At 36.7% G+C, this 15,803-nt stretch overlaps 1 protein-coding gene across 1 annotated transcript in view; it reads left to right on the top strand.

Moving 5' to 3' along the window:
• Window positions 1-14,453, top strand: part of LOC121367769 (putative universal stress protein SH1215) — a 50,349-nt gene extending 35,896 nt beyond the window's left edge. The window contains exons 3-4 of the mRNA XM_041492131.1: window positions 11,902-11,993; window positions 12,840-14,453. Coding sequence (XP_041348065.1) covers window positions 11,902-11,993; window positions 12,840-13,037 — 290 coding nt within the window. The 3' untranslated portion in view covers window positions 13,038-14,453. The remainder of the gene's footprint in view (window positions 1-11,901; window positions 11,994-12,839) is intronic.
• Window positions 14,454-15,803: the final 1,350 nt, after the last annotated feature.

The raw sequence follows: 15,803 nt of genomic DNA on the forward strand, positions 1-15,803 counted from the left end.
TAACTTTTGGGACTAATTTTACACCAGTTATGTTCAAAGTTACTTGTTCTTTTATTTTCAGTTGATTATTGGGATTTTTGAAACCGTTTTGCAAACAACTTAATCTAAAAATAAGAAACAAATTCTTATTTAAGAAATATTTTGTTTTCATGTATGGATATTTATTATTATAGGCGGCAAGACATTCAACACATGTAGACATACTACTCTGAAAAATGGTAATATTCGGAAACAAAACGGGTCTTTTCATTAATTTTTCGTTTTATGTGGATTGCAGGGTAAATAAATTAACTGTTTACTGTCTTAATATATCGGCGTTATCCTGCTCAGGTCGAATGGTATACACAATTGTTGTTTTATCAAAACATTCTTTGCATTCTACCTTGGTTATGTCCAATTAAGGTTCAGCACGCTGTCCTGGGTACACACTTCAGTCATCTGGACTCTGTCTAGGGCCTGTTCCACTAAGAGATCTTAGCACTAAGATCAGCTTACGTGCAAAATGTATAGTCAAGTATTCTTAGCGCTAAGATCACTTCAAGTTCATAAGGTATAGTCAAGTATTCTTAGCGCTAAGATCACCTCAAGTGCATAAGGTATACGTGTAGTCAAGTATGCTTAGCGCTAAGTTCACCTCAAGTGCATACGGTATAGTCAAGTATTCTTGGCGCTAATATCACCTCAAGTGCATAAGGTATAGTCAAGTATTCTTGGCTCTAAGGTCACCTCAAGTGCATAAGGTATAGTCAAGTATTCTTGGCTCTAAGGTCACCTCAAGTGCATAAGGTATAGTCAAGTATTCTTGGCGCTAAGTTCACCTCAAGTGCATAAGATATAGTCAAGTATTCTTGGCGCTAAGATCACCTCAAGTGCATACGGTATAGTCAAGCATTCTTGGCGCTAAGATCACCTCAAGTGCATAAGTTACAGTCAAGCATTCTTGGCGCTAAGATCACCTCAAGTGCATAAGGTACAGTCAAGCATTCTTGGCGCTAAGATCACCTCAAGTGCATAAGTTACAGTCAAGCATTCTTGGCGCTAAGATCACCTCAAGTGCATAAGTTACAGTCAAGCATTCTTGGCGCTAAGATCACCTCAAGTGCATTAGGTACAGTCAAGTATTCTTGGCGCTAAGATCACCTCAAGTGCATAAGGTGATCCTAGCGCCACGATCGCTTCGTGGAATTGGTCCCAGGACAGATGGTTACTGGTTAGTTGTTAGTGGTTAAAAACATTACGTAAATCTTTTAAATGTCACGGGAGACACAATTGTCTTGCACGAAGATTAAACTGCAAGTTGCACTCGCTTTACGTGTGTACTGTCTGGCTGATTAATTGCACTCATTAAATTTCTGTTCCATGCTTATATGCAGTTACGGTGAAAGCATGGTGCCCTGGGCACGCGTATCGGTTACCTGGGAAGTGTATGCACGACTGTGGTTAATAGTTAGTAAGTCCATTGCCTCGTATTCCCAGGGCAAATCGATGTTGGTTTACGGTAACCCAATAGCGTGTGGCGCTCCCATTATTTCATTGGCCGATCTTCACCATTTTATTGTTCGCTCTTAGCCAATATATTTGTGGCCTATCAGTTTACTTAATTGACCCTTCATAAAAGTCGATTTTACGCCACTAACAGCAGACAAAATGTGAAAAAATTATATCCAGTTCTTATTCTATTTTTGTCTAGACAGGCAATGGATTACCGTTCTCGTTTTATATTTTTATTTTTCAAACAATGACGTCCAATGACCTCTTCAGAAAACAATTACAAAAGCACTATAGCATTTGGAAGACAAAAAAAAAAGAGAAAAAAGTAAAAACAGAGTAAGAAAAAAAGAATAATTAAAAATGTTTTTTTTTGTATGCTGTGAGACCGCGAAACACTAAAAATTTTACATGATTATTGTGTTTTATTTTGTGCTCGTTAAAGTAGTTTGTCCAAATCTCATCCCTAGTGATACTATTTGGAATATCCCATGATGTGTTAAGCCAAAATAGTTGTATTTTTGTTAAGATTTTGAAATGCTAATACCTAATATTATTTGATCCAATGTAAGAACAGCAAACACTTACTGATCACTGTTACCACAATAATTCAATCCGTGGCCAGTTGGTCAAACGTTATGTTAGCGTATCCAGTGGTTAACGGAACTGTTATAAACCAAGGACTGGATCAATACAAATAATTAAAAACATAATGTTGATACCTGATTTAGAACAACCAAAGGTATCCTTACATGACCAAATCTAAAGTTTATTTTGTATTTGTGCAAAAATAATTAAAATAAAATATTAGACTAACCCAGGGTTAATTTAACTGTTTCCAACAATTGGGCCCTGGGTATCCAAAAGTATCCATAGATGACCAAATCCAAAGGTTTTTTTATATTTGTACAGTAATAATTAAAATGAAAATATTATACTAACCTAAGGTTAATTTACTATGCTTTGAAGGACCTGGGTGTTAATGAAGACAAGGGTAAGCACATCCTGAAACCACTGAAGAGTGGACTTCATTTAACGCGCCCATGCAGTGTAGTATTTTGCATTCCAATCAGTTATTCACGACTGCTATGATCGTAGCATGTGCTATCCTGTCTGTGAGAAATGCTTATAAAAACCACTTGGTTGTTTTTTTTGGGTACGAGTCAGGGTTTTTTCTTCAACATATTAACTAAATGACACACACACACACACACACACTTCCTGTGATTGGTGATAAATGTTTGTGTTGGTTGTAAAAAAAATGGTTTCATCTTGGCAAAAACATGTATGCAATTTTATTTCATCTAGTACCACTGTGTCAAGTACTATGGGGTACCTGTAAAAAAAAAGTACTCAAATTTTGTGCGGAACTAGGGTAGTCATAGACACTACCCGTTATATCTGAAATGAGCAGCTTATCATTTTTTTCTGAATCACTTTAAGAGTGAGGAGTGGTAGTATTTATATCCGTGGCGTTTATGTCGATTGATACGCTTTAGGTAGGAGTTTTAGCCACAATAGTAATTTTCGTCTATGGGATTTGATTTGGTAGTATGCACTCAACAATGTTATCTCCGTGATGGATGAATAGAATGTACCACTGTTGTGAGGTATAGATTAATATAATTTATCAACGTTGTGGGGTGTAGATACGGCAATTCCAACCCAAGGGACAACATGTTTTTTGTGAACGCTGCGGGTTGGAATTGCCTTATCTATACCCCAGAACGATGCTTGATTATTTTTCTTATCCAATTAATTACAAAAGCAAAACATTTGTAAACTAAAAGCAATCTTTCATTATCTTGATCCACTGTAAACATTCCGTCTACAAACTTATTTAACCATACGCACCATAAATATAGTCCCTAATAATAATTGTACAAAGATTGAAATATGAAAAAAGTAAACAATTTCAACATCAAATTCACAATTTCATTAACATAATATTTTTGTTATTTAAAAATGAAAATAATAAAACATGAATTTGCAACTTCACGAATCACTCGAGTTATCTCCCCAGAAAAATCGTCTCATAACGGCGTATGTCTAGCCCAAGGGTCAGACAGATTTAGCTGGTCTCGCACAAAAGCTGTCAAATTCAGTCCAGTGGGCAAGAGCTTTTGATATAAACTTTGGGAACGTGTCATTGTTCGAAAACAAGGGAGCATTTTCCCATTAGGCTTCCACCATTGGAAAACGTCAATTTTAGCATATCAGATGACAGCAGATGATGGTACATGAGATCCATTGATATTCTGACCATCGTCTCCTATTCTTACGAAATGAAAGGGAAAAATAACGTTCGCTACGGCCCTGGCTAATCATTTTAAGTGGCTTTATTATCAAAGCCTGACAGAGGTTCTGCCAACGCAATTCGCCACTTGTTTCTAATCACCCGCAATTCCATTGTAATGGTCATTACTTCGATTCCTTGCTCCAGGCAGCTAATGTTCTACACCGTCTGCTCTGTGATCAGACTGTAAATCGTTGTTAATGCAGACGTACCATCAACTTCGAATCCAGTCGGCCATTAACTTAAGGACGGAACCGGAACCGGAAGGGTCGGATAATACGCGCGTCTGCTTTTGATTAGAAGGTACTCGAGATTTAGACATTTAGAGTTTTCCTTAGGTGAGGTTTTTTATTACTGTGGAGAGAAGCTATCAATTACACTCTAACGTGTGCGCATAAGTCGGTGGTGTTCACTGCCATGCTTATGGTACAAGTTATATGAAGTCTGTTCATAGTACAAGTAATTGATTCTGAACATACTAGGTTGAAAGTACAGTAAATTGTTTAATTAGGCCTCTCTGGCATCGGGTGCATAATAGACACGATTGAACCTTTATTGAGTGTGGGCATGATGAAAGGTATCCTAAAACCTTGGTTTATATTGTTGTATGCAGTTTTTCTCTCTCTCCCTCCCTCCCTCTCTCTCTCTCTCTCTCTCTCTCTCTCTCTCTCTCTCTCTCTCTCTCTCTCTCTCTCTCTCTCTCTCTCTCTCTCTCTCTCTCTCTCTCTCTCTCTATATATATATATATATATATATATATTTATTTATTTTGACTATTGCTGCTTCTTCTTCTACTACTGATTCTGCTATTACTGCTATGAAGTTTCAACAGAATATTCCAAAGCAAAAAAAGAGACTCTTTACAGAAACAGTATTACTGGATATATTTAGCTACGATATTTACATAATATGCAACAATAGTCGTACATACGCCCTGCCAAGTCTCCACATATGAATTTACTTAAGTTAGCGTCAGGTCGGGTTTGAAAATATTGATTGTGTGGTTGCAAATGGTCCTGAATGCAGATGGATGCAAGACAAGAGAGGATTGGACTTGGTGGATAGGGAGTTGGTTCAAGCTGGAGTTTAGAACGATCTCAGGAATGTTTATCACTGTTGTCATAGAAATGTGAGCAAGACTGATTATGGGAGTTCGGTGTTTAGAGAACCATTTTCTTTATAATACAAGATTCTTACGCTTATCCGGTCTACTATTTTTGACTAAAGACGATAGAAACAAACTCACATGGAATAAATAACGGTACTTTGACATGCACTTTTCCAAAGAGAGAACATTCAGCGGCTTTGATGTGGTATACGTGGAGTACTGTAACAGGCTGGGACGGGAACCTACCGAGGAACGATCCTGCCACCCATCACTTTCGAAGCCTGTCACAAAGTTTTATTTGATAGCATCACATTCAAGATGCAGTAATCACGTACAAGGAATTTTTGTTCTAATTATGGGAAACATATTTATTTATTTATTTGCATCTCAAATAAACAAATTTTTAATCATTAATTTCAAAACAGTCAATATTAAAGTTACATTATCTGGTTACCATATTATAACATCATGTACAAATGTGAAATACAAGCTAAAATGCACTTTTAAAAAAGTCGTGTGTGTTCGCTATGAACGGATATTGTCAAACGTATACGCTTGATTCGTCGCCTCTGCCGCCATAGCTCGGCAAAGCACAAACGACAGCCTATTGTCCGTTTCAGTTAACATGTGCGTTTGCCGATTTCAAATTGTAGGGTTCGTCTCAAAAAATTAAAAGAGAAATCTTGCGCTATAGTTAAAACCGGTTTAATCTTGACAACGTATTATCGACAGTCGTACCTTCCTATTTCAGAATTGATATTTTATAAAGTGTTAGTAGAACTTTCAAAGTTTAGTTTGTATACTAGTAACACATTAATCATGTATATATTTTTAAAATAAAATATACTAAAGTAGACAATGAACGTTTTCACTTCTTAATTTTACGTGTTAAAATCGACAAATTCAAATAAATATTATTTCGTTTGAAAAGGGTAAAGTTGGGGGGGGGGGGTGTGTTTAACGACATCACAGATAAAGCATATTGATTTAATAATCATCCGACCCATACAACCGTAAATAAAATGTGTTGAGTGCGTCGTTAAATAAAACATATCCTATCCTTCCTTCCATCTGCTGTTGAATGTCTAACATTTGGTAATTTTGACATATAATCTTAGAGAGGAATCGGGTGCATGTGCAGGGGGAGGGTATTGGAGGTCGAAACCCTTACTTGCCCAAGCTTAAAAAAAATTGAAATGTATTTTTGGGGGAGCATGGCCCCATATAAACTTCGCTTAACACAGTCTATAATTCCAACCCCGCTGAAATCCCTGCATACGCGCCTTGGACACCCGCTACATTTTTTTTTAGCAAGGGATTGTTTATATGTACCATCCCACAGACAGGATATTACATACCATGGTCTTTTTGTATACCCGCCGATGGGGATCGATCTTAGACTGACCGCGCATTAAAAACCCCCCACCTTTTTAGGTCTAAGTAATGAATAAAAATAACATATAGTCTTGAAAAATGTTACGTAAATCGAACACAGTACCCTCTTCCTCTACCCCTAGAGCGTTACGTAATTAGTAACACCCCCTTACATGTAACGCGTATGCAAATATCTGGCCACTGTCAAAATATCAAGGCAAATCCCCCACTCACCGACCCCTGGAAAGGCGTTGTACCATATCTCTATGGATATAAATATATTTTGGAGATATGAGACGACCCCTCAATCAAGACAGTTAAATTTGTTCAAAAATTGCGAAATCTCACGTGATCTCTTGTTGGGGAATTCTATACTTGTGATAAGCCAATGAAAACCGAGATCGGTACGAGCCCGTCAAAAGTGTTCCACTTTCAAAATCATGGCTTTGTGTTTGACCTGGATAAGCCAGCGTAGTGAAACCAATGCGGAGTGCGGCGTCATATATGCACCAAACGTAATTGGATTTTCTGTTCTATATGCTTAAATAATAAAAATATTCCAGTGGAATGTAGTTTTAAAATGTAAAATAACATTCAAAATTATTAGGAAATAGACTTATTATTTTTAATATTTTAATTAAAATGTTAATTTGTTTGATAATAGCAGACCAACCTATTTTCAATGCAGTTCAGGGATGAGTATTAATTCATCACTAAAAATCAGAAGTCATAGAAATAATTTAAGTTTTCTTATAAACCATCATTAATAATGAAAAAGCAGAAGTCATAGATATATTTAAGTTTTCTTATAAACCATTATCAATAATATTAATTTTAATAAGACGCAGAAATATATGCTTTTGTTTTCTTGGTCTTATGGAAAATGCTTTTATTTAAGAGTTCTGCAACTACATAAACATGTCTGCTTAGTAAGAGTAGCAGTACAATAACATTCGGAATGAGACTGTTTTGAATAGTACGGTGTTCATTTCGTGGATATTATCTGTTCGTGTTTGTTGTGGTATCATTATTCCTGTACCAGTATACCGCTATGCACGTGTTCTCGGGTGAACTATAGAAACATATTTTGTTATTACACTACATGAGTAACGGAATCTTGCAAGAATAACATCATTTCTGTTTTTGGCTGTGAATCTGTGTTACAGGCTTAACAACGCACGTGCACAATTCCAATATGAAAATATACATGAAATATTCCACGAGTACATACACATATATATATTATCAACAAATATACACTTTGTGTATTTTGTGTGTGTGTGTGTGTGTGTGTGTGTGTGTGTGTGCGCGGGCACTGTTGTAGGAAGCGGGGAGGGGGCAGAGGGGCATGTGCCCCCCACTTTTCTTGATCCAGTTTCAGCAGCGATGGTTTATATATATATATATATATATATATGTGTGTGTGTGTGTGTGTGTGTGTGTGTGTGCCCCTCCACTTTTTTGGCACCTTCCCACGCCACTGGACTGTCTGCGCGTGTATTTTGTGTGTATCACAGTGTAGATTTGTTTGTGTATACAGTGTAGTTTGTATTCACACGAGGCAGATTCAGATAGGGTTAGCTTTCTGTGGGAAGCGCACACGCTGCCTGCAACCAGCTCTGTTCTATAGATTACGGTTCCTGGAATAACTTGGCATTTACACCCATTACCTGAGCGTCCCGGCTTAAGTTATGTTTCTGTACCTGGCTGCAGCGGTTAGTTTTACAATGTTAATCCAAGTGTTCGCGCCTCGTTAATGTTTATGGAAGCTTTACCGTTTAAAGCGGTCACTTTAACGCACAAGGGAACCATAAAACTAATGAACCCACGCAGAATAATCGGATATAAATCAGGACACTTTGCTGACTAACAATTTGTATGACCGAAAGGCGGGAAATCTGTGGCATACTGCTTTTATTTTGTTTGTGTTTTAGTTGAAACATTTTTTATTTGTGTATGTTATTTTGCAAGTCTTTGCTTTGGTTTGTTTGGTATACGCGGTTTATTGGGTTTGATTTAGGTTTGGGTGAGGGTATTTTTAAATGATTTATTAAAATATTATATCACTGTAAAGAAAATTGTTTTTATCAAGAATTAGTAAAGTTGTGGAGAAGTAGCACCCGACAGTAATTCAAGGGAGAATACTCTTACAACCTTGATAAAAATGTCATTTCCCCACACTAAACCATTACTGGGGTAGGAGGTGGGTGTGCCCAGGACAACGTACTTGAAACTTAGTTAGATACAATGACATACATATATACAATATTTACTACATTATCAGTTTTATTAACAACAAATATATGCTTATAAAGTTAGAAAATAACTTAACCATTTTAACTCTGTTGAAAATTTTGCACATTTATATTTTCATCGTTTAGATGAATTGACGGGTAGGATATGCTCACGTTTCGCGAACACCTGATATCATCGAAATTTTGACAGTGATTCATAAGTGCATGTCATCAAAGCTGTATTTATTCCAATGAGCTCGGTCTTATACTATTTTTGATTTAGTAGACTAGTGTGGGAATGGCAGTCCTCTTTGTGGCGGTGTTGGAAGGATGTATTATCTAGTAAAGGATCTCCTTGGGAGTGGCTGTCCTCCTGTAAACGAGACACAAGATAGAAATTCATAGAATCAACCACTAGTTTGGTAAATGCCCATTAGACGTACTTTGCAGAGATACGATCTTCAGGACGACCAACTTTCCGGAATCTTCCGAAAAATCCGGAATTTTTAACCCATATACAGAATTCCAGAATTAATGCCAAATATCCGGAATTTTTTCGAAATTCGCTATCATTATTATTTTTATTTTATTTTTTTATTTTTTTGCAAAGCAACCATTTCAGAATATATTAAAAATGTTCTGTATTATTAAATCCCGAGTTTATTAAACCGAGTTTATCATTCTTCATTCTCCATTTCAACCTGAACTCTGTATTATCTACAGTTTTGTGCTATTACTAAGACGTTTGTCTATTGGCTGTATTTGTCAACAGCCGACCAATGAAAATGTTTTTGACAATCGAGTAAACTGAAGCCATGTATGAAATTTGTCTTAGTTGTTATGTAGTTTATGTATTCATTTTAAAGATATTTCAAATATCATATACAGTAGTTTTTACTATGGGGCAGACATCGGTTCTATGGCGATGCATGCAACTTCGCCACGGTGGGTAAAAACCTGAATATATAACAGAACATTTGCGATCGTACGTTTTTTTGTTGTTGATGATTTTTGATGTTTGGTCTGTGTGTATGTGTGTGTGTGTGTGTGTTCGCGTGTGTGTGTGTCTGATAATGCTGTTAATTGCTGTACTAGATATAGTAACTTTATTTACACTAATGAATATATTTAGCATGTTTATTCGTTCAGCTTTAAACGAAAATGGAACAATTCATTTGATTAATACGAGATCGGGTGACCACTTTGTTCTCCATTTTATTTGTCAATACGTTTGTAACTTCGACATTTGAGTAAATCGGGAAATATTATGTAATAAAATAGAACATTTCATATTTTCTGTCCAATATACTGGACATCTTACCCCGTGGAGTCCGCAACTTCTTGTTATATAATAGCATACACGCTCTGTGATATATCAATCACATTTGACCAAAACATCTTCCGTTCTGTTGTTTTCTGGTTCATCGTTATCCCCAGATCGTAAATCATGAAACCTAGGAATGTTGAGCCTAAACAGCTGGATGATGGCGCAATCAATCCTTTTTAATCTTGAACGCAAAAGTCTGCGGAGATTCCATTAACATTCTTTCGTCTACCTTGAGAAGCAATACCTTCCTGGTCTGTACCACAGGTGGCTTGTGAATTGGGGATTATAGGTTAATGTTAAGAATGTATTTGTTATTATGTGGGCAGGATGTATATTCAGGGTTCTACAAAAATAGGATTATTTTTTTTACCGCGGAACTAGAGTAGTTAATGACGTTTCCTATTAGTGATCTTCCAATGATCGATTATAATAGAAAATTGATCGCTTTGGTTCTAACAATGTGATGATCGATTATAATAGAACATTGATCGCTTTGGTTCTAACAATGTGATGATCGATTATAATAGAACATTGATCGCTTTGGTTCTAACAATGTGATGATCGATTATAATTTTAAATTGATCGCTTTGGTTCTAACAATGTGATTATCGATTATAAAAAAAACCATGATCGAATGTGTGGGAAAATATTAACTGCAAGTGTTCCCCCAGTTTAGATGATGAAATTGGTGACAAAACATAATTGGGGTTAGTGTTTGTTTTTATGTGTATACAAAGGAAAAAGGTATTAAATAGTTATTATGAAATTTCAACCGATTCCCAAAACGACTTCTCATTATGTTGGGAACTAGCAGTTTAATCCTGTTTTTATTCTCCTGATTTACTTTTAGGGATGAAGTGTGATAGTATCTACTATTTAAATCCACGGTGTATATGTTGGTTGAAACGAAGTGTGTGTCAGCTTTATTCACATATGTTCACACTGACTTTTAGTGTATGAGATTTGATTTGATGGCATGCACTTTTAGGAGTATTACTCTATATAAAGGCAGTATAAACTATTGTTGTCATACAGTTTTCTTTGGATACCAGTCTACTGACATAAAAGGAATACCAGTAGTAAGACACAGTTAGAAATCTGAGGGCGTCCGTTTTTGTCACATGTTTTGTTTAGGTATCGGTCTGTTTTGTTTGAAGGCCTGTTTCAATCTGAATATTTTTGTTTATAAAGATTAAAGTATAAAACTGATCTTGTTAAATAAGTGATTCGTTGGTGAAAATATGCAGTGCAGTACAACTGGTATATTATAGACCGTGGTATGTGCTGTCGTGTCTTTGGGGAAAGGGCATATAAACGATCTCTTGCCACTAATGAAACACAAATGTAGCAGGTTTCCTCTATAAGGGTATGTGTCAAAATTTCCAAATGTTTCACATCCAATAGCTGATGATTAATAAATCAATGTGCTCTAGTGGTATTGTTAAACAAAACAAACTTAACTTTATATTTCACAACGTCACAATGTCCAAGAAACTATTTATACGTACCAATTTTTTTTTCATATATCTGTATATCTATCTATATCTATCTATCTATCTATCTATCTATCTATATATATATATATATATATATATATATATATATATATATATATGCATGCATGCATACATACATATACTGGCCTCGTTGGCGTAGTGGTTAGGCCATCGGTCTACAGGCTGGTAGGTACCGGGTTCGGATCCCAGTCGAGACATGGGATTTTTAATCCAGATACCGACTCCAAACCCTGAGTGAGTGCTCCGCAAGGCTCAATGGGTAGGTGTAAACCACTTGCACCGACCAGTGATCAATAACTGGTTCAACAAAGGCCATGGTTTGTGCTATCCTGCCTGTGGGAAGCGCAAATAAAAGATCCCTTGCTGCTAATCGGAAAGAGTAGCCCATGTAGTGGCGACAGCGGGTTTCCTTTCAAAGTCTGTGCGGTCCTTAACTACAAGTCTGACGCCATATAACCGTAAATAAAATGTGTTGAGTGCGTCGTTAAATAAGAGTGAGTCTGTATCTAATTGTCTGTCTGTGTGTGTCTTTCTTCTAATCTCAGTTTTGCTTGCAGGTCCAGGGCGGACAAAAGCTATGCTGAAAGAGTTGACAGAGAAAATGAAAGCTATTGAAGAGAAGTTTGGACAGTGGATGCAACTGGCAGGTGTAAGTTAATATTGTTGTGTTAACAATAATATATATATATATACTGACGTCCAAAAGAAACATTACAAGGCTTAAAATTATATTATAGAAACGAACAAATGGTACGGTGACAGTGGGATATCAGAGTATCATGAAGTTCAACAGTTAAACGTCACAATGACATTCATGATACAGTTAACGTTTGCTTTGTTTAACGACACCACTAGAGCACATTGTTTTATTAATCATCGGCTATTGGATGTCATTTTGACACAGAAAAAAACCTCTACATTTTCCCACTAGTAGCAAGGGATATGCATCATCCCACAAACAGGATAGTACATACCACGGCATTTGATATACCAGTCGTGGTGCACTGGCTAGAACGACAAATAGGTCAATGGGCCCATCGACGGGGATCGATCCTAGACCGACCGCACTTCGTGATACATGCAAAGTGTCTGTAAGGTGATTTTTAAATTGGTTCTTTTCAAGTAGCAACAATATTTATAAAATAATTTTTTTAAATTTTAATGTAAAGTTTCTTTTGGACCCAAGTGTATGTATATATACCCGCTAAATGTTTCCATTGGTAGCAAGGATCTTCTATATGCACCTTCCTCTATACATGATAGTACATACCACGGCCTTTGATATACCAGTCGTGGTGCACTGGCTGGAACGAGAAAATGTCCAGACTGACCGCGCATCAGGCGAGCGCTTTACCGCTGGGTTACATCCCAAGTATAATCCTTACCTTATCCGCATCTTCAAATCAGAGTGGAGTGAGAATACATGATGTTATCAAAATTGAATAGATTGTATTTTATATTATTTTTCATTGTTTTATTTATTTATTTATTTCAGATTCATGGTAAAATACGGAAAGGCAGTGGCAAGCCGGGTGAGGCCATAGTGAAGGCAGCGGCGGAGGAAGGGGCGTGCATGATCGTGACGGGCACGCGTGGGCACGGCAAGATCAAGAGAGCATTCCTGGGAAGTGTCAGTGACTATGTCGTTCACCACGCGCCCGTGCCTGTGATCATCTGCAGGTCGAAGGCTTGAGACGGTTGTCGGACAAATACTCACTCTGCTACTTTTGGTGAAGCACAACAGACTCAGGCGTGGCACGTTTTGCTGGAGAAAATCCCCATGACGCCCTTACTGCCATAGAAGGCCTCTGTCATCCCAGCAAATAGTTCACAATCCGTGCCCGAATACCTTAATTATAAGGCATTTACACATTTACATGGTAGTCTCATATTCTAGGAGTTGTTCCGAAACATAGTCCAGATCCGTTTTTAGCCGGCCTATTGAATAATAAGGTCGCCTTGATCTAAATACGCTTTTCATGTCATCAGTGTTGTCAATGGTGGACATTGTTTTATGTCGTCAAACGAAAACCTTACATGTTCTGTGGTCGTAGATGTATTCTGGGGGGTGGGCGTGGGGTGGGTGGTGGTGGGAATTAAACATATGTTTCTATCATTTAAAACGGTCGTGAAAATTCTAAAATTGTCTTTGTCAGAGTCCCTGCCGAATCCTTTCAACACCGTGCAATGTATTTGTAATATATCGAAGGTCGCAGGCGCAGATTCAAGGGGGTGCTGAGGGTGCTACACTTCCTCTGAAGTGTCCTGGAGGCCCAGAGGTTATTGCATATATATAATTATATAATTAATTTATTCTATCTAGAATGGGGTATGTAATTATAAGTATGTTGGTCGGCTTGGAGGGTCAGTGATAATTATTAGCGTCATGCTTGACTACGGCAAATGAGAAGTGAAGCAGCATGATGCTGTTGAACGTGATGTCAGTGTGTGTGGTGTAGTGAGGCCGGGTATGGGTTTGGCCTAATCAACGAGCTGATATACTATGGACCGGGTTCACTGAAACATCTCCTTGTCAAAATAAATATTGGTTGAAAATGGTGAGCGCTAAAACAACAAACGATATCAATGGCTAACAGCCAGAATTTTTTTTTTTTATTCCACTAGTTCGCTTTCTTTTTCTTCTTTAAATGTAGATTTAATAATAATAGTAATAAGGTGATACAAAGTTGTATAATTTGAAACAGGATGTTCTTTTCTTTATAGTTCTGAATTTTCTAGCTTTAAAACTGTTAAAACTGAAAAGCATGTTCTGTTTGAAGGTTCACGCTGTTGGTAGTCAACTTAGTCTTTGGCTTTTTTCATAGAAATTGACCAATAAAGCAAATTTGGCTCTCTTTTTGGGTGGTAGGGGTGGGTAGGTGGGTGTGTGGTGTGTGTGATTACAGCTATTTTAGATCCAGAGTGAGTCATGTGATTGTTAAGTCTCAAAATTGTCTTAGGGTATGTATTGCATTAGTACTTAATTGTGGGTGAAAAATTATGTGACTATTTTGTGGGTTGTGTTAAAATTAATAAGGTGTCAGTAACACAGATTTCTTTTCAATTTATTCACGGTAGTGTTGATTTTAAAATAAAATAAAATAACACTGTTTTATGACATCTATCTTTATTATTGTGCCAGACGTATTTACACATTTACGTATCACACAGAAGAAAATAAACATGTAGATGTGCATTAAACTGAATACGTTTGTTTGAAGTAGGATTTCCTTTCCTTTTTCGTTCAATCATTTGAAATATTTATCTTTTAAATGCTTGTTATTCTTGTTTTAATGTTTTATGTTTTGTTATTGTTTTCGGAGTATTGTTAACATATTTAGATATGTTTCCTTCTTTCCAAAATTGTGTGATTAAATATTCACGTTACCATGACAATGACAAATCATAGTCTGACACAGCCTTGTATAAAAGTCCGTGATATAAATGATAAACATTTTAGAATTGCTGCTTAGAATATTTACAAGTATGCTATATACGTATCAAAATAGTTAAGATATAATTGTATTTGCATAATGACGACTTCATTTCTTGCACGTGTGCAATGTAATACAGTTAGTTTAACATTAAGCTGTATTTTTTAAAATACGATTTTGTTGTTGATATAGTAATAAAAAGGTTATCAAAATTTTTAAAAAGACTAAATTAACAAATGTAGTTTTCTCGTTAACATTTTTTAAATTCTTGACATAATTTTGTGTTAAATTACTGAAACAAAACTATTAATCTTGTTATTTCCAAACATTTGCTTATTTCCTGCCTACGTTAACTTATCAATCAATATCCACCAGAAAAAACCCAGTTTCATGTAAAAGGACACTATAATTTCACAGTGGCTTCGTCACATTACTGTTTTTGTACGTTAATATAGTGTATTGGCACAACTGATTTTACATCGTAATGTCTGCACCAAGCGACTGACTTCTAATTATATTTTAGACATTAAAGTTTGTTTTGTTTAACGACACCACTGGAACACATTGATTTATTAATCATCGGTTATTGGATGTCAAACATTTGGTAATTCTGACGTATAGTCCAAGAAAGGAAGCCCGCTACATTTTCCCATTAGTAGCTAGGGATCTTTTATATGCATCATCCCACAGACAGGATAGCACATACCACAACCATTGATATACCATTCATCTGGAATGAGAAATAGTCAAATGGGCCCACCAACGGGGATCGATCCCAAACCGACCGCGCATGAAGCGAACACTTTATCACTGGGCCACGTCCCGCCCTCTTAGCTGTAGTGGAGTGACACAAGGAGATGGTGCACTGACTGAAACTAAAAATAGCCCAACGAGCCCACCGACGGGGATCGATCCCAGACTGACTGTGTTTCAGACGAGCGCCATGCCACCGAGCTATGTAACTTACCAATATCCAGCACAAACGCCCAGTTTCATGTAAAAGGATACTATAATTCGACAGTGGG

The sequence above is a fragment of the Gigantopelta aegis genome, chromosome 3 (assembly GCF_016097555.1).
Source record: "Gigantopelta aegis isolate Gae_Host chromosome 3, Gae_host_genome, whole genome shotgun sequence".
NCBI lineage: Eukaryota > Metazoa > Mollusca > Gastropoda > Neomphalida > Peltospiridae > Gigantopelta > Gigantopelta aegis.